This window comes from Triturus cristatus, chromosome 6, assembly GCF_964204655.1.
Source record: "Triturus cristatus chromosome 6, aTriCri1.1, whole genome shotgun sequence".
NCBI lineage: Eukaryota > Metazoa > Chordata > Amphibia > Caudata > Salamandridae > Triturus > Triturus cristatus.
In genome coordinates, this window is record NC_140589.1 from 198,695,518 (window position 1) to 198,716,239 (window position 20,722).

General features: G+C 44.5%; 1 protein-coding gene across 2 annotated transcripts in view; it reads right to left on the minus strand.

Moving 5' to 3' along the window:
• The window catches only part of LOC146816634 (cytochrome P450 2K1-like), a 303,227-nt gene that overhangs the window by 104,241 nt on the left and 178,264 nt on the right, over positions 1-20,722 (minus strand). For both annotated transcript variants that reach the window (XM_085610516.1, XM_085610515.1), the window contains exon 5: positions 10,138-10,311. In XM_085610516.1, coding sequence (XP_085466642.1) covers positions 10,138-10,311 — 174 coding nt within the window. The remainder of the gene's footprint in view (positions 1-10,137; positions 10,312-20,722) is intronic.

The window sequence follows — 20,722 nt, forward strand, 5'->3', positions numbered from 1 at the left end:
ACTCTGGTTCTAGCGATTGGATTTTTGCAGTTTTGGTGTCAAATAATAACTCTATTTTTTTAATTGGTGTAGGTTTCTTCTTGTGTTGTGTTTTCACTTTATTGCTTTTTAAGTGATGCATAAGTTATTTACACATTGCCACCTAGTTAAGCTTGACTTTTTTTGTACTACGCTATCAGAGTGTTAAGCACAGGGTAATCTAGTGACTTTTTTGTGGTTCATCCTTACATGGATTGTGACTGTTGCTTGAGTAGGGTTTCATCCCCCTCAGTCAATAACCCAATTTCTTACAGGTGGTAACTCATTTCCCAGAATACAGTCAATGGGCATCTGGCGATAAACTATGACCTTTCTCAGTGCCACTTACCAGCTCCATTACAGGGGTACTAGAGCAATAGGGTGGACAAAGTTTATTCCTACCACTGTTAATATGGTAAACAATAAATAGGGTTAGTATGGAAAACGATACATTCATTTACGAATACGAAATCACGTCCCTGTCAATGAAATCGCCCATCGTGAACTCCACATCAACCCTGGCTTGCAAATACATAGTCGGGCAAGCTCTAAGACCCATGTCCGTGGTTACTGATTTATAGGTCACAGGTGGGATGGCGCATAGCTGAAAGTAAGACGCAGGAACAGGAAACCCTAGATAAATCCCAAAGATAGGGATAGCGACATTACAATGGTCAAGGGAGAATGACCCCAATAAAGCACACATGGCCAGAGGGGTTAAGCACGCTCCTAAAGTACCATAAAAGTCAGATGCCACATATAGCCTTTCAGAACACAGCACACGCAGTGATCACACGCTCTCCATGCCCGGCATCTGTTACCCACTGGCCACACTGTGTTCTCTCAAGGTAGAGGCTCACCTGTAGTAACCAATTGGCCAGTAATTTATCACTCTGAGGCAGCAACCAACATTCCTCATGATATATGGTTCACCGGAGAACTATACAAACTGATGAAAATTGCATTTAAAAAGGATGTCAACTGCATGTAAATTAAGACAGTCCTCAGACCCTGTGGCTGTAACTACATTTCCGGCCGCTACATTTAATTAAACAAACTGTTCCTGTTTTGCCAAACGCCTCATGTCTCATATTTTTTAAGGTATTTCATACTCAAGTAACACCACAACTTGTAAAACTCAAACCCACACGTCCTACTTTTTAAATACAATGCATCCTGTCCTACGGGCCTCTAAGGCCTAACTTAGAGTTGGCTTATATGTATTAAAAAGCAATGTTTAGACCTGGCAAAAAGTTTATTTTCCAGGTTGTATTAGCAGTTTTAAACTGCACTACAGACTGCAGTTGCAGGCCTGAGACAAGTTTTAAAGTGCTACTTTAGTGGGTGGCATAATGAGTACTTCAAGCCCACTAGTAGCATTTATTGTACAGGCCCTGGGTACAAACAGCGCCATGTACTATGGACTTATGAGTAACTTAAATGTGTCAGTCAAGCGTGGACCAATTTTTCCATATTTTAGGGAGATAACACAGTCACTTTAGCACTGGTAAAGTGCACAGAGCCCTAATAGCGACAAAAACGAATTCATACAAGCAGGAGGGGTGAAAGCAAGAAGCTTTGGGGTGACCCTGCAGAGATGGCCAAATCCAACAGCGGTGAATCCACTTTGAGACTCCAGGGTGCATATGAGGGAGGGCTGATTGGCTGTGTCCAAAGCAGCTGAAAGGTCCAGCACAATCAGGAGACAGAGGTCATCTTCATCTGTGGACAACAGGGCATCATCCATATTGTCTAATGTAGCGTTTTCAGTGCTGCAGCGTGATCTGAAGCCAGACTGGTGGTGGTGCAGGATATGAGGAGCATATTTATAAAAAGACACAGGCATCCATACATACATATATATATTAATATTGAATCTCCTGAAATATTGTCTTCTTAAATTCTCCTTTCCTTCCTTTTGTCTCTTCTCCTTTTGGCATGAACATCAATTAGATGTGGCCTTGAATAGCAATTGTTACTCATGTTTTGTCCTTTGGTACCTCTGAAACTGACCTGCTACAGTGGCCCTGAGGAGTCATTAAGGCAGAGGCAGGAACAGAAAATAAACTGTTCTGAACGTTCTTGTTAACGGGTGTACTTTCTCCTAACCGGAATGACATATAAAAGGCTGTTTATGGGATAAGATGAGACAAGGGGTCAACCCCGTGATGTAATCGGTATCTAAGGGTCCATGATGTCATCATTCAAGCTAAGATACCAATGTATACTGTAAAATCAAGACTGTAAGAGAAAAGATAACGAGCAGCCTTTTTTACCTGACTCGACTTGGTACTCAGTATTTACACTCTTGTAATTTCTGATTTCAATCTGCACTCAGACAGGTCCCAACCCTTCCAGGATCGATGGCATGGGCATGTATGGTAAGGCAATAGCAGGGACCTGCCTTGGGTGCACCGGAATCGGACTACATGAGATTGCCCTGGTGAAAATATTCTCAGATAACAAAGCTGGAAATATAACAGCTTATTGAAAACATAAATACATTGAAAAAAGGTCGGGTATGGGGCCTAGGATGCGACGCATCGGGGAGAGGGGAAAAAGAAAGTAAGAGGATATTAAGAAGAATAAAGTGAAGAGCTAGTAAACATGAGACGGGGAGAGAAAAAAAACAGGATATGGAAATAGAGAGGGAAAAAGGGGACGGGGGAGAATATAGAAACACACGCAATCCCTTATAGTGCTATATACCAAAGAATTGTTGTCCCCTAAAGCAAATCGTGTAAGTGGAGGATTCATCCACTTACAACTCTGAGAGACCGAAATGTTCCTAGAGGGAGAAACAAGCGACTATTGACTAAAGCCAATGATCAAGAACAGACTGAGATTGGCAACAAGGACAACCAATCATGAGCAAGGGGCTGACCCGGAGTCGACTCTAAGTAGGGTTATATATTGGAAACAAAAGACCTAATCCTTGCTTAATTTGTAAAATGCTAGGTGCCAGGAGTCAAGATATCTCTCAAAGTGCCACTGCACCTCGCTTCACCCGGTGCCCCTGCCAGCGCTGAGGAATGTCAGTACCAACAAAGCCCCTAATCAGCACACTCCTTCAAGTCTAACAATTTGAAAGATTCCACACCACCCAAAACTGTCAGAATGGCTGGGACTCTGCACTGATATTATGCATTATGCCCTGTATATTTAATCGTTAAACACTCTGTTGATGTGCTAATCACAAAAATTGACAAACAGCGCCGCCACGCGGTCTACTGCCGTAAGTGCGAGTGTTGAGAATTCAATGCTGGCAGGTAGCCGCAGCAAACACAGGCTCATACTAAGCACTGGATCGACCCAGAGGCACCTAAACCGGTCTGTAGCCAAAACCTGAACATAAAATCTAGGACAGATTAGTGTTATCACTCCTCAGAAAACTACAATACTCTCCTGCAATGTCAATGGCTTGCAACATCTCAAGAAGCTTTGTTGGTTGCAACCACAAGAAATGTATACGTTTGGAAAAAAGTCAAATGAGATTTATGAATGCTTAAGAACCAATTAGTGGATATATTTTTCATGTAAAACACTATCTCACTAAGGAAGCCCTAAAGAAATGGCTAAGTTCCTCAAACAACCAATTGTTTGTGTCAAATGAGACAGCAACTAGAGGTGTAGGAATAATCACTGCTCATATTTGTAGGTGATATTAACAATGTGACCGATAAAATAGGAAGATAGATGGAGACACTGGCGAATGAGTAGGGTCAAAATTATGATAACAGGTAGCACACATTTTTCTTCGCTTGTGTTATCACATGTTTTCTTATGTTTGCATACCTCTGCTTAGATCCTTATCAGACACTTCAGATTAATTTTCAACCCTAAAGAGTACAAATCACTTAAAATATTATTAAAACTACAGGACAGTACGTTATTCTGCAAATGTAATTGTAAATGTATTTAGGTACACAAGCACAACCAATTTCGCTGACAAATAGGGCCAGATTTAAGAAGATTTTGGGTTGGGTCTCTTTTTTGACACAACCCTAAAACAAACTCCTGTTTGGTATTTACAAAACCACGTAAATGTCAATTTAAGTGGCTTTGTAAAAAAAAAAGAAAATGAAGTAATGCAGTGCATTACGCTGCCTTGCTTTGCACCTGGTAGGCATTCCAAGCGTGGTACATGCACACATACAAAGAGGAACAAGCATTTGCAATGCAATAGGTCTCGCATTTATAAGAGTTTGAGCTATTGGCATTGTAAAATTACAATGCCTTTTATTTATGTTTTGGTTTTAAAACAAATAAAAGGCATTGTCATTTACAATGTCAGTAGCATAAACTCGCATAAAAGCAGTGTGTGGAGTGCAGCAGTGTGTGGAGTGCAGCAGTGTGCCGCGTGCAGCAGTGTGCGGCGTGCAGCAGTGTGAGGCGTGCAGCAGTGTGAGGCGTGCAGCAGTGTGCGGCGTGCAGCAGTGTGAGGCGTGCAGCAGTGTTTTGTGTAGCAGTGTGAGGCATGCAGCACTGTGACGTGCGGCGTGCAGCAGTGTGCGGCGTGCAGCAGTGTGAGGCATGCAGCACTGTGGCGTGCAGCGGCATGCAGCAGTGTGCTGCGTGCAGCAGTGTGCTGCATGCAGCAGTGTCGTGCAGCATGCAGCAGTGACTAATGCAGCAGTGTGCAACAGTGTGCCGGTTGCATCAGTGTGTGCCGTGCAGCAGTGCGTGTCGTGCAGCAATGTTTCGTGTAGCAGTGTGTGGCGTGCAACAGTGTGCGGCGTGCAGCAGTGTGTGGCGTGCAGCAGTGTGCGGCATGCAGCAGTGTGCGGCAGTGTGTGGCGTGCAGCAGTGTGAGGCGTGCAGCAGTGTGTGGCGTGCAGCGGCATGCAGCAGTGTGTGGCGTGCAGCAGTGTGAGGCGTGCAGCAGTGTGAGGCGTGCAGCAGTGTGTGGCGTGCAGCAGTGTGTGGCATGCAGCAGAGACACGTGGAGGGTGAGGAGAGACACGTGGAGGGTGAGGAGAGACACGTGGAGGGTGAGGAGAGACACGTGTGAAGGGTGAGGAGAGACACGTGTGGAGGGTGAGGCGAGACACGTGTGGAGGGTGAGGAGAGACACGTGTGGAGGGTGAGGAGAGACACCTGTGGAGCGTGAGGAGGAGACACATGTGGAGGGTGAGGAGGAGACACATGTGGAGGGTGAGGAGGAGACACATGTGGAGGGTGAGGAGGAGGGTGAGGAGACACGTGTGGAGGGTGAGGAGAGACACGTGTGGAGGGTGAGGAGAGACACGTGTGAAGGGTGAGGAGAGACACGTGTGGAGGGTGAGGAGAGACACGTGTGGAGGGTGAGGAGAGACACGTGTGAAGGGTGAGGAGAGACGTGAGGAGAGACGTGTGGAGGGTGAGGAGAGACACGTGTGGAGGGTGAGGAGAGACACGTGTGGAGGGTGAGGAGAGACACGTGTGGAGGGTGAGGAGAGACACCTGTGGAGCGTGAGGAGGAGACACCTGTGGAGGGTGAGGAGGAGACACATGTGGAGGGTGAGGAGGAGACACATGTGGAGGGTGAGGCGGAGGGTGAGGAGACACGTGTGGAGGGTGAGGAGAGACACGTGTGGAGGGTGAGGAGAGACACGTGTGGAGGGTGAGGAGAGACACGTGTGGAGGGTGAGGAGAGACACGTGTGGAGGGTGAGGAGAGACGTGTGGAGGGTGAGGAGAGACACGTGGAGGGTGAGGAGAGACGTGGAGGGTGAGGAGAGACACGGAGGGTGAGGAGAGACACGGAGGGTGAGAAGAGACACGGAGGGTGAGGAGAGACACGGAGGGTGAGGAGAGACACGGAGGGTGAGGAGACACGTGTGGAGGGTGAGGTGGAGGTCTTGCATTTGCGAGAGTTTGAGTTATTGGCAATGTAAATACCAATGCCTTTTATTTATGCATTTGAAAACCTGCAGGCTGTGCGTAAACAAGCACTTTGTACTTATAGTCCTTGCTTTTGAGAAGCAAAGCTGGCAGTCTCTTTTACTGACAGCCTTGCTTCTCGTAATTAAGAATTATAGGTACAAAGTGCGTGTTTATGCACCACTTGCAGGTTTTCAAAACAAATTAATAAAAGGCATTGTCATTTACAATGCTGATAGCTCCAACTCTCGCAAATGCGAGACCTATTGCATTGCAAATGCTTGTTCATTATCCATGCACCACAAAAATAACACTTAGCACCAAACATTTGTAGTTTGTCCAGGACATTAAGAACACCCATAGCTTGGTGCCTGGAAGAGGGAGAAATAAACAGGAGGGGGAGGGAGAGGGAGATGTAGAAAGAAAGAAAATCAGGGACAGAAATTAGGAATTCCAGATAAGGACAGAGAGAGAGATAATGAGAGACAGGCAGAGCAGGACAAAAGTCAAAGATAGGGAGAAAATAGAAAGTCAGAGACAAGGATACACAAAGATACAGAGAGAGGGAAAAATAAGACAGACAGGAAGTGGCAGAGAAAGGCAGGCGGAGAGACAAGGAGAGAGCGTCAGAATGACAGATGGCTAGAGAAAGACGAGGAGAAAAAGGGAGACCAGAGAGGCATAGAAAGAGGGAAAGCAAAAGAAAGACAGAGACTAAGAAAGACAGAGGCAGGACGGGAGAAAAAATTGAGAAAGAGACAGGGAGAGACATACTAGGAGCCAACAAGAGAGCACACACAAAGCAAGCAGGCGGCCAAGGGAGGGGGATGGGAGGGGAGCAGAACAAGCCTTTATGTATACACAGATATCAACGCTGCCGCCCACGAGCTCGCTGAAAGCAAGAAATCGGGATAAAATAGAACAGTGCAAAATGTTTTACCTAGAGGAGGCAACCCCTTGTTTAGCAAATGAGAACTTCCCATTGAGGTGTATGTCCAGACTCCCTACAGTTAAGAACTTGAGGGAAATGTTTAAAAAATCCTAAGCATATGGCGGCCACTTCAGTTTTTCCCTGAAGTAACACACGAGCGCACACGCACCAAAGCCCCTGCGCTGCTGTCTCTGAAAGTGGGAGAGGTTTAGGCAGGCGGGGCTTGGCTCCGGCCGGATTGATCTTCTGTTTAGCAGGCTACAAAAAGAGCACTAAAAGATGAGGAGGGAGGTGTAAAAAGAAAAATGAAAACAATTCTCCATCTGCTTGATCTGCAAAATGGGGACCGTGCAGTTGTTCTGCTGGGTGTGGTCAGATGCGTAACACCAGCTTACAATGTCGCTGCTTTGCTGTTAGTGCAGGTAGTCTATACACAGTGACAGCTAACATCTTATTAAAAAATATATATAACCGTAGCAGGACAACAGAGCAAGCCAGTTTAAACAAGCAGGAAGGGGGTGGCAAATGGTGTTCACGGGCGCTTTGATGTCCTCAGTGGCCGCGTGGCTCACTGAAAACATCAAAGCGCCCGCGAAATGTAAGTGATCGCAATCGCGATCACACTTCAAAGCGCGGCCGTGTGGCAGGCGAAAGTGAAAGTAGTTTTGGAAGTGCAAACAGTGGCTTTTCAGGCCGCCAAATGGTGCGCGCGCCCGGGGCACATGCACTGTACTCGGAGGCCTGAAAAGCCACTGTTTGCACTTCCAAAACTCGCTTACTATAAGTCTCGCCAGAGCAGCGCTAAAGCGCTGTCTCAGGCGAGACCTAAAAAGCCTCCACGGATAGTTTTGTGCAAGAAGGTAGCCCTTCCTGCACAAACATTATCCTGACCATTACGCAGACACCCTTGCACTTTAGCGCAAGGGTGCGTACGTTGATGCTACGCAGCCCAAAGTGTTGCCGTGCATGAAGAGAGCACAGCTGCGCCATTTCAGGGGATGCAACCCAGCACAGCAACTTTGCATGCTGTGCTGCGGCGCACCACTTCTATGTAAATATGGCCCTTAGTGGCCGGATTACCATAAAAGTACACCTCGAATGGATGCAGATTTGCTATTTTTTCGAATTCACAAACATGGTCAGTTGTAGACTTGGAAAGGTAAGCCAATCTGAGGTTTCCACACATACTACTGGCAATCAAACACCCGAAAGATGACGAGATGAAAGTTTGTGAATAGTCTAAGCACTGACATTCCCAAGAGGTAGCATTCCAAACCACTATTTTCCATCCACTGTATCACTCTAGAAAGAGGGATCGATTTAGGATTTAGCAGTCGGAGTAAAGGCAGACTGGGTGGTGGAGAATACTACTGCCTTTACTTCAAAATTAGAGTTGTTTAGAGATGTTTGCCAGCCGAGCAAACATCTCTGTACACCAACAGGAACCACAGTAACAGCGGTTTCTGTTGTGTATAAAAAAAGTAGCATCCCTCATCGGCAGGATATACCTGGTGGTGCCGGACAGTAAAAAAAAAAAAAGACATCTGACCCTGTGCTCTAAATGGGGTGGATGATTGGATGGCTCACTTCTTCCCTACTTAGCCGGCCATCCAAGGAAGGTTTACACGGACAGAGTAAAGTTTACTCCATCAGCGCAAAACTTGTGGTCTGCCCGGCTCAAAATCGGAAGGGGGGGGGTGGACCTCGAGTTGGATGTATAGGGTACGCCGTCGCCTTTGCAACAGAGTGCCTGTCCACCAAACTGTATATCAGCCACAGAGGCCTACCTAATGCAAATCAGAACTGGACCTTCTCCTTATGGGAGCAGCCCTTTCTAAACCTTACTCACCTCAGAGGTTCATCCTGAGGCCTCCTGCTTTAGTTGGGAAAATTGAGATTCCCCCCCTTCCCCCCGAATCTCAATGACTGAGTACGTCCCTTGAGAGCAAGCAAGGGACACAAGCTACATACAGTTCAAGAGGTGAAGTCAAGTGCGCCCCAATACGGCAGATGCTGAACTGAGCCGATATTAATGTATTGACAGATTTTTTTCCTGACTCAACTTGGTACTCGGCATGTACACTCTTGCTATTTCTGATTTCCGTCTGCACTCAGACAGGGCGCACCCCTTTCATGATTGATGGCATGGCCATGTGTGGTAAGGCAATAGTAGGCATCTGCCTTCGGTTCACCGGAGTCGGATTACATGGGATTGCTTGGTGAAAATATTCTCAGATAATTCAAATTTCTGTGACAATTTTGCAACGACATTTGGTTCACCTATTACACTTGTCATTTGTTGGCGTTGCTTTTTCACTGTCCACAAGTTACAGATATTGGTGCAAAACTGCAGTGGCACTCATACAATCTCATTTAATCTAGTATTATCAGAGAAAATCAGACTGCCCACTGATGCAACACATGCCACTTCATTGGCATGGGAGGGGGAAAATATGGCATATTTCATGTCAGGGTATCAAAACAAAATGTGTGCAGTTTATGCGCAGAATGCGAATCTGCAGATTTAATCTGGTCTGTAACCACCTACAACGGGTGGAATAAAGGTGAACTGTAGGTGGTAATTCCACAGGGGTCCATTAACCTCTTTAGGATTACCAGTTGGAGAGTTTGGGGTTTTAGACTCTACATACATTTCAGGCAGCTCGAGCAGTTCACACTACATCTGGTCGGTTATCTGCTTAGCCTGCAGAATGGATGTAGGCCGTCCGCTAGCCCTATTTCATTCTGCAGGGGAAAGTCACATTTATGGCGGCCGAGACGGATACACTCGGGGATTTCTCTTGAGATCAACTTCTTCAAACGGACGGACTCTTGTAGAACACAATGTGCTTCACTTGTGCCTCCCAAGAAGACACCCTGCTCATCACCATCACTATTATAAAAGGCCATTCTTCATATATATAGACAGACAGACAGACAGACAGACAGACAGACAGACAGACAGACAGACAGACAGATAGATAGATAGATAGATAGATAGATAGATAGATAGATAGATAGATAGATAGATAGATAGATAGATAGATAGATAGATAGATAGATAGATAGATAGATAGATAGATAGATAGATAGATAGATAGATAGATAGATAGATAGATAGATAGATAGATAGATAGATAGATAGATAGATAGATAGATAGATAGATAGATAGATAGATAGATAGATAGATAGATAGATAGATAGATAGATAGATAGATAGATAGATAGATAGATATAAACAAATATAGTTTATCAATTCAAATAATTAATAGGACGAGTTAAATGGAAATATCTAATTTAAATCTAAGAAAGTGCGCATGATTTACCTCTTTCTGCCTGACAAAAAAAGCATCAATCAAGCTTCGCTGGTCATTGGCGTCTAATTGTTGGAGATATTTAACAAACGTGCCGGATAAAAAGGCATTGATTTCTTCCACGTTCTTGATCAGCGTCTTGTGTGCTCCTGGTAGGAATCCGATGAAAGGATAGGCATTATGCAGCTGTGGGAAACAATAAAGTTAAATGAATTGAGCAATTATGACGTGTAAGGCCCAAACCGACAGGAGTTGATACAGTAAATGAGTCTTGATTTGTTATTGGACACTCAAAGACAGGCAACACTTTGGGTACCCTTATCGCACATGGTGTGTGCCTTCCTTCCTGCAACAAACGTACACACAGGAAATATTAAGACAGGCACACCTGTTCAGAGAGACAAACAGGCACACACGGTCACATCTCCCAATGCCAAGGTATTTTGTTGGTAACGGAAGTAAGGTGAAGTACATTTTATGGGATAGTTTATCCCTCACATCTGTAATAAAGAGGCCCGCATGGAATTCAGGAAGAAAAAGGGTGATTATGCATACTTAGTCTGACCTCTCTAAACATTTGAAATAGATTAATTTTAGTTTTGAACATATCATTTACTGGAACCGCAGTATTATGTAATTGATCTTTTCACTTTACTCCTATAATTTTTCACTTCCTAAACTGCTAAAATAATTGAATGGTTTAAATTAATCTCCGGACTAATGAAATATCTCTTTATGTCTTGCACAACACAGGTTTGAATTCCATCAGCATTAAATGATTCCCCCAAGTTGGGTAATTCTATCTTCTGTTGTTCACTGAAGCCACATTACTTTACACCAAAGTAGTTGTAGTGAAAGTGAGAGTTAGAGAGCAGTTTTATTCCGTATGATCCAGCAGCTGTATCAAACCCAGATCTGTTGACTGGGTGTGAGTGTTTGATTGGTTCTGATGCTCCGTCCACCACCACCCCCTTTTGTACCGCTTTGTTCTCCATAAGTTGGCAGGGTATGCTCAGACGTGAGTCCCTTGCTCACTTTGCCACTGGATTCAAGCAAGCCTGGCTGAAGACGGCTGAAATGCCAGAAACCGGTCCTAGGAAGCTTGTTTCCGGTCCAGGGAAGGCATGGCTTGGCAGTTCGGGCTGGACTGTTCCCATGAGGCACAGGGTCAGACTGATTTGCATATGGCCATGTCTGAATTGGGGTGGCAGAGTGGGCTAAAGAACGGTGATGGATCAAACCCAGATCTGTTGACTGGGTGTGAGTGTTTGATGGGTTCTGATGCTCCGTCCATCACCACCCCCTTTTGTACTGATTCAGCAGCTGTGCAAAAGGCAGATGTTCTGAACTTACATGAGTCTGCAATGCCCACGAATCCCAGTTTTGTCATCACCGGCTGAATCTCTTGGGTCTGAGTGAATTATGCTTTTCTGTTGATAGGGAGTTGCCATGGCCACCAGATGAAAGTGAAACAAATCAAGATAAATTCAATGTCACCCTGGTCCACTGCTTCCATGTTCAAGATAAGCCGTTATAATATATGGGAGCCTGCAATCCATGTATAAAACCCATCCCAAATGTCCTTGTTGCAAGCGACTTGTGAGGCACCTAGTCACCTGTAATAAAGAAGTGGCGTAGCTGCTTGTCTGTAATAACATATTACAGTTCAGATGGCACAGAGCCAGAGGCAGACAGGGTGAAAGGCAGGATACAGAGCACAATTAAAGACACATTTTTAAAAACAAGAACAGAACCTGGCCTTCCCTTCTTCTGCTCTTCTAGATGGGCAGTGTTAAGCAGACAGACAATATTTATGGCAACATGTTTATTTTCCATGTTTTAGGTAATTATAAAAATGATAGAATCGTGCTGCATGTTTCTACATAATCGGAGGTATAATGCTTTTTTTGAAAAGTGGCAGATTAAACGGATTTTCCTAAAGATGGTCACAAAACTCTTCAGTGCCTTGCAATATAATTATAATGTGAGGCATGGGGTATTCATACCATATATAAAAATGCCTGATAATCGAGACGCATGGTAAATGACACCCATCCTAAAGCATGCCCAAACATAACATCCAGACACACTCGGTAAAACAGCATGTCCAACTACTAAAGTGCGGATCAACCGGTCACCTAGGAAACAAGAATAAGCAAAATGATGAATGTGTTGTGGATGGTATCCATGTCAAAAAAAGGTATATTAAGCATGAACCATTCCTTACAATGCCTGCCTTATATGCTGACAGTCTTAGTATGTTCCATGCCAGTAAACAACCGCACTAGTTAAAATGGCCATGCACCTAGATTTAACAGCAAAACTCCATAGGTTGCAATCAAACAAACAGCTAATGGTTAAAGGATTGAGTTTAAAGCCTGTTTATGTGTGGATTGCATGAGCTCTGTCAGACAACTGAATCACTCTCTCACAGCTATAAAAAATATATAAGAATAGCTATAAGGATAGACAGCTTTATTGTGGCTTAAACCTTAAATGTATTAAGGTCAAATATAAATATTTCTGTACTCTAGTTTAAGGTCTGTAATATATTTTTCGTTGCCAGGCTTCCTGTTTGGTTAATCAAAAAGAGTTTGTGTCAACCGCCCAATGCATTTCAGCAACCAAGCAACTATTTGCAAAGCCAATAAATTTGCCCTAATAATACAACACACAGAGACATGTTAATGCATGCAGACAGAGGAAGCCATTTGCAGTATTACAGGCACGCACAGATAAGCTCATGTAGAATGAGTTATCAAACATTTGTCCACACAGACTGAGGCACACATACAACCGCATATGGAAAGACATCACACATGCATCCATCGACATAAACAACACACACATATGCAGACATCGCATATAAAGGAACAAAAGCACAAAGTGAGCACAGCAGAATATGAACTTTACTTCTCAGAATACATTCTTAAAGAAATACAAAAAGATACATCATTTAGATTTAAAAAATAAATTTATTCTCTATATTTAAGAATTAAATGTTGAATTCCAAAAAGGGTAATCAGGCTTGCAGCTTTCAGGTAAAAGTATTAACAGTCACCTGTAAGTGTAAGTGCCTTCCAACATATTTTTAGCAAACTGGCTGGTGAGTGGCACTATACATGGATGGCAATAATTCTAGCTGCTTATATTAAAGCCTTCTGTCCTATCATGTGGCAGGAAGAAGCAACATATCAATACCACTGGAACAGCACAACAGATACAGATATTTGATAAAAGGTTGTATATATACACACACACACAAACATATATTAATTTTCATTGAAAAAAACAAAGGTTAAGGGGACGTTAGAAATAAGTGAAAATATCAATTAAAACATACAGGTTAAACTAACAAAACCACTTCAATTCACCAGTTATCTGAAGCACCCTCTACCATGCACAGTGTTGTCATCAATGATATCACTCCAGAAGTTGCATTGATGTTAATAATGATGTCATAGAGCATGTCATGTGTGATGTAATATGTGAGGTAATTAGCAGTGCATGTTGAGGGCATGAGCTATAGTTACTTTAGGGCACGAGTAAAAGAGAATACTGCTGTTCCCCTAGGCCGTGGCCCACCCCAGGGGGGCTCATTTTTTAAAAAGGGTGGAAGCCCACCATTTGACTTAAATCACTGCCATGGATCCTTGGTGTTGATAAAAAACAATTAAAGTTTTTGAAACTAGTAGCGGTCCATCAGGGACCCCACGTCCTTAAGACGGGGAAGGGTAAATCTACCATGCCCCCATAAATGCTTTTTATAACTTTTTGTAGGACAGATCCCTAAAATGGCTGCTGCCACATCTTTTTTGAGGTGGTGGCAGCCAATCAGATAATTTCTTTTGATTTGTCAGCTCTGTGGATTCTCCAGACCGTTAATCCTGGAGCAGGGTCAAGACTGATCGGCATATACATTGGTCCAAACCAAAATGGCATGGTAAACAAAAGAACAATGGGTTGGTATTCTATCTCAAGTGATTGCCAGTGGTTAGACAAATTGCAAGCATTCCTCCCATCACCTTTTATGTTTTTGATGTACTCCTTAAGTGCCAAGGGTATAACCAGACGTGGGGCCTGAATAAGGGTAAAACCAGGCAGATTGGAACCAAACACAGAAAAAGGAGGTTAGTCAAAGGGGACATGCAGGAGGAAGATGTTTCTTTATATATTTCAATAAAGTGATATACCCTGTAAAGAATCAAGGGGTTCCTTCACGAGTCAACAGGGCTTGCTATACAATACCAAAGTACTCAATTACAGGGTAGTGTGATCGAGCAGCCTTAGGCTTAACACAGAGGAGTGCAAGACATTTGCAAAATACTCACAATGATTAATAAATCACAACACGACTCAAGAAGGAGATCCACACCAATTTATAAAAATACCAAGCACCTTGATATATTATTTGGCATCAGAGAAAAATCGTTCAGGTAAGTATGTTTCTATAAAGTGAACACTGTAATTTCTGAGTTCTGCAATGTTATCCTATGGAAGGAAGAACAACTTCTGCAAACAGGTACAGTACATCAGCTTACAGGACTGATCTCCAGGAGTTAAAGTGAGTGGTGGGCAAGGTCCAAGTCAGCACCAACAGTACACCACCAGCAGCACGAGGGCGGCTGGGTGCAGGGTGCAAATCAGTTTTGGGAGTCCAATGCGTTTCAATTGGGATCGGACCCTTTAAAAAGAGACCTCAGGCTATGGCTACGAAGCCAATTGGGCTGAACCAGCAAGTGGGCTCAGGTCTTGGAATGCTCGGGACAGGGGGACACTTTTGATCCTTTTCTCCAAGGCCAAGGGGCGACAGGTCCAGGGCCATCTTTAGGCATCAGGTTTTTCCTTACCGGAGCAGTCACGGTTGAGGGGGCCTGCGTGCAGAGGCTGCAGGCGACGTTAGGCTTCCATGACGGGTGAAACCATGATGGACTTGAGCTCTGGAGGGCTGGGGAAACTTGTTGGCACCTGTGACCCACTTCAACTCAGGCAGAGGTGAGGGGTGCAGTGGTGGCTCCCGGTGTCGGGTTTTGGTTGTTCCGGAGGCCTCTGGGTCTTCTTTTTTGGAGATTCTTTAGAACAGGTCCACTGTTCACGGGAGGTCTTAAGTTGTTTTGAAAGACAGGCAGTCCTCCCAAGTTTCTGGAGTAACAGCTGCCGGTGTTACACGATTGTCTACCTGTGCATTATCCGTGCTTCCCTTACACACACTACCACTCCCATAAAGCAACATTTCTGTAGACAGGGTTGTGTACCGCCCCATGTTACACTAGTACGAGCTCATTGGTCAAGGAGATCGTTTAAATAGAAGCCCCTCCCTGAGTTCTTCGCTTGGCTTCCTAAGCTCTCGTGAACCACGCTGTTCAGCCTGACCTGCCTTTCGTGAAAAATCGTGATTATCTCCCTACCGGATTAATTCCCCCTGGAGAAAACGTCGCTGATTTTGGGTTCGCACTGGCTGAGAAACACGGACATCTTCCTCGCCAGAGAAACCTGTGCTGTATTTTCGGAGGACTAGAGAACTGCAGGCGCGTACTTTCTCCTACCTTGGACCCCTCCCCCCTGGGACCATAGAGATACACTCGAACGAAGGTGAGTGCTGTTTCTGTATTCCACGAAACTCCGGAGAGTTCCTTTGCACGGATCTGACACATCCCCGCCTGCAATCGTACCTGCGTTCTTCAACACTGCGCTGAGGATCTGCACTCGCAAAGAACCTGGTACGTTCAACGCGCTGCTCACGCGTTCATCTGGTTCCTCAGCTCTTTCCCCCTACAATCACGCCCACTACTGCGTCTTTTGTTTAGCGCGGCTATCAAGGCTAACGAAGACGCTCCCTGAAGGATTACCGGCAGTTGTTTATTGAGCAGATATTATTTGGTACTCTGGACTCTCCTGAGAGACTATCAAGGTACACCACTTGCTTTTTCTTTGGTGGTTAGAACCCACGACCGGAGCGAATTGAGCAGTGCTTTTTTACTGACGGCATCAAAAAACTTTATTGCTCCAATCCCTCGTCAGTAACAACTGCTCTGTATAGACTTATACCTGTGACTTCCTTCTACTTGGTAAGCCTTTCGTTCTCTGGATAGAGACTTGCCTCATTTACCTCGTTGGTTGAATTACGAATTAAGATAACGTTTGGAAGAACTCATTCTTGTTTTGATGTGAGTATGAGGAGGTACACAACCATTCTTTTGAGGTAGATGTTATTCATGGTCTTTTTGTACTTCTCTTATGTTTAGACTACACGGCTTTAACTCTCACATTCTCCTCTCTCCCTGTTTGTTATTTTTCTTTCATACAGTGCTGCATATAATTCGCTGGTCCCTTCCTTCTGAAAATCATTAGCCTCACTGGTGGGCTTCCCAGTGGTCCCTTGGTTGTCCCTGCTCTTCCGTTGGTACTATTCATCTCTCAGAGGATTTTCTCTTCCTGGAGATGGTCTTACCCTAGGGGAGAGTTGGGATTCTGGTCTTCGCTCCCGTGGATGCTGGCATTTGCACTAGTCTGACTCAAGTAAGTCGTGGAGCAAGAGTGACAGAAAGCCAAGCCCACGTATAGATACATCCCCCGAGCGAAGATGGATAACGTACTCATGGACGCTACCCTGTCCAGTGAGACTCCTGAAACAACTATGAACGAATTGGCCTCCGCGGTTGTAAATTTACAAGCGGAACTCCGACTGTTGAGGACTGAAAATCAAAGGTTAGTTACAGAACTAGACCACCTCAAGACACAAAGGCGATTAGAGGTCAGTGTAGACGAGGCAGCCTCAAAATACAAAAGGAGCTATATACGTCCCGCTCACTTTTATGTTCCTTCACCTATTTCCGACAATCCTGATCCTTCTCCCGGGGACAGTGGGTCTCATCCGGTTAACGTAACAGTAGTATCTCCGTCCCCAACTCCATTAGCCATGCCGGAAAGATTTAACGGAGACAGTAGCAAATACGGGGTGTTCATTAATCAGTGCCACCTTCAGTTTCTTTGTCGAGCCACCTCATTTCCTGACGACGCAGCTAAAGTTGCCTTTATTATCTCCTATTTAACCGGCAATGCAGCCCTGTGGGCGGTGCCACTAGTTGAGAATGACGACCCTGTGTTATATGACTTAACACTATTCAAAGATAGGATGAAAATACTTTTTGCACGCCATTCCTACATGCAAGCCAGTGATAATGAATTGCTGGGGTTGAAACAGGGATCTAAAGACCTATTGACCTACATTACCACGTTTAATAGATTGGTCACTGAAACTCAGTGGCCTGAAGAAAAGAGGACATCATTATTCTATAGAGGTCTAAAAGACGAGTTAAAAGACATCCTGTCACAAATAGTAGACCCCCCTGAAGACTGCTCCTCTTTCATAGACCTGGTGGTGAAGCTGGATCACCGTCTTAACGAAAGACGAGGCGAAAAGACAAAAGGCGACTATTCTCGTTTTTTATTGGGCAGAGCCGAGAAGAAAGAGTCAAAGGACCTCGGTGAACCGATGCAAATAGGTGGCATCAGGGGTCCTTTATCGAGTATGGAACGGGAGAAACGTAGAAAACTCAATTTATGTCTTTACTGTGGAAAAGGGGGTCATTATGCGAAGGAGTGTCCAGCTAAACCTAAGACAGCTGCAAAAACACCACTGGTCCAGACTGGCTACGCTAATGTAGTGGAAAACTAAAGGACTTGGAGGACCAGGGGATCGACCCTCCAAGTCTTTCATTATTACAGATCTCACATGTGTTGGCTAACTCTATGCCTCTGGTACGTAGACATTTCACCCTAATGGTAGTCTTGGTTTTACCATCTCAACACAGAAAGACCATGCCTATACTCCTAGATTCGGGGGCGACTGGTAACTTCTTGGATATTTCCTTGGCAAAGGCGTTAGGAATAGAATTCATATCCAAGAATCAACCAGAGAAAATCAGAGCAGTAGACGGCACAGAGTTATCTTCGGGGTTACTTGCTTTTCAAACCCCCCGTCTTACTATGGTGTGTGATAACGGACACTCAGAAACTATCCAGTTCGATTTAATAGACACACCGAATTTCGGCGCTATACTAGGGGTACCCTGGTTACAGGTACATAACCCCCATATTGATTGGGTCTCGAGAAAAGTCACCCTACGTTCCCATTATTGTCTGGTACACTGCTATCAAGAGTCCCCTATGTGGCAAACGTCCTTATGTTGTGCTATGGAGACCTCTAGCACGTCTGAGTTACCTTCTGAATATAATGACTATAAAGATGTGTTTTATGATGTAAAAGCGGTAGCATTGCCCCCCCATAGGTCTTATGACTGCTGGATAGATTCGGTCCTGGGGGCGGTTCTGCCTGTGAGCAGAATATATGCACTCACAGAGCCTGAAAACAAGTATCTGTATGACTATCTACAGGACATGCTCAAGAAGGGCTTTCTCCGTCATTCCACCTCGCCAGTTTCTTCTCCTATTTTTTTTATTCCCAAACGGGAAGGGGGATTAAGAGCCTGTCTGGATTATCGGGCCCTCAGTAAGGTCACGATTAAGAACAAATACCCTCTTCCCCTCATCTCCACTCTTCTCGATCAGGTTCGGAAAGCAAAAATCTTCACAAAGCTGGACCTTCGTGGAGCGTACCATTTGATTCGTGTTCGGCAAGGAGATGAGTGGAAGACGGCCTTCCGCACAAAGTTCGGGCTCTTCGAATATTGCGTAATGCCGTTTGGCTTATGCAATGCCCCAGCGGCATTTCAGTTCATTATTAATGAAATCCTAAGAGAATTTCTTGACATTTTTGTAATCGTCTATATTGACGACATCATAGTTTTTTCACAATCAGAACAATAACATGTGCAACATGTTAGAATGATTTTACAGCGCCTGCAAGATAACCATCTCTTTGCCAAACTTGATAAATGTCTTTTTCATACTTCAAAGGTGGATTTTTTGGGATTTGTTATCTCCCCTGAAGGGATACATATGGACTCTTCTAAAGTATCGGCCATAATCAATTGGTCCAGTCCCACTACTGTAAAAGAAATACAATCCTTTCTGGATTTCGCCAATTTCTACAGAAGGTTCATTGAGCGCTTTTCTGACCTCATCACCCCTATCACTAGACTCCTTAAAAGGGGGTGGTTTTCAATTGGGATGACATTGTTGAACAAGCTTTCCAAACGCTAAAACAAAAGTTTGTCTCGGCCCCTGTTATCCGACACCCAGATAATGCTCAACCTTTTTTTTGGAAGCCGACGCATCACAATATGCAGTCGGGGGGGTTCTCTCCCAACGAAACCCTCAGAATGGGACTCTTCATCCTGTAGCCTATTTTTCCAAGACCCTCTCGGCGGCCGAACAGAATTACACCATAGGTGTAAATGGCAGTTGCTGGCCATAAAACTCGCGTTTCAGGAATGGAGACATTACCTATTGGGGTCTCCACGCACCATTACCATATTCTCAGACCACCGTAATCTACAGTTTTTGAAATCAGCAAAAGCCCTTACCCCGAGGCAAATGAGGTGGGTTTCATTTTTCAGTGAATATAATTTTGTGATACACTTTCAACCAGGAGCCAGACATGGCAAAGCGGATGCACTCTCATGATTGGGAAAAGAGAATAAGCACATAGAAGAAACACCCCCGCTTATCATTCCTGAAAATAAAATAGCAGCTATAGGAGACTTAGACTTTGAAAAAGATTTTATTAAGACACTAGCTACGGAATGTGCCTCCCTTAAACCTGAAGATTGGTTAGTGGATCCCAGGAATTCTATCACAGACGGCTTATATTATCATAAGGGCCGTTTGTATGTTCGCTCTGATGGGTTACGTGTCCTGATTATGAATTGGTGTCATTCTTCCCCCTTGGCAGGACATCCTGGGGGAGACAAAACGATACACACATGTCAGAGATGGTTTTGGTGGAAGGGGATGACTCAGGACATCTATGATTATGTGAAAGCGTGTCCCACTTGTGCACGACAAAAAGCTCTTCATTGTGCACCGGCGGGTTTGTTACACCCTATGCCCCTTCCCCACACTCCTTGGTTTTCCATTAGTATGGATTTTATTACTGACTTACCGGCTACCAGAGGGTATACAACCATATTAGTAGTCGTAGACATGTTGTCCAAGATGGCTCATTTTATACCTCTTCCTAAACTACCTACCGCTAAGGAACTCACAGACATATTCATACAACATATCGTACGATTACATGGCTTACCCTCTATAATCGTTTCTGACGAGACCCCCAGTTTATTTCTAGGTTTTGGCAAGGGTTGTGTAAAGCTTTACACATAGATCACCACCTGTCTTCGGCCTATCACCCCCAAACAGACGGGCAGACAGAAAGAACTAATCAAACCTTGGAACAGTATTTACGTTGTCTGTTAGGCACTGTTACCAGTGATTGGGTACAAACCCTTCCTTTAGCGGAATTCGCCTACAACAACAACACCTGTCATTCAGCCACTCAGATTTCCCCCTTTTATTTTTTGTATGGGTACCACCCCCTTTGTCTACCCTTACACTTTCCTCTTTCTTTATCGGCAACACCTGCGGTAGCTGAACACCATGCACGACTCTCCTCAATATGGAACCTGGCTAAACA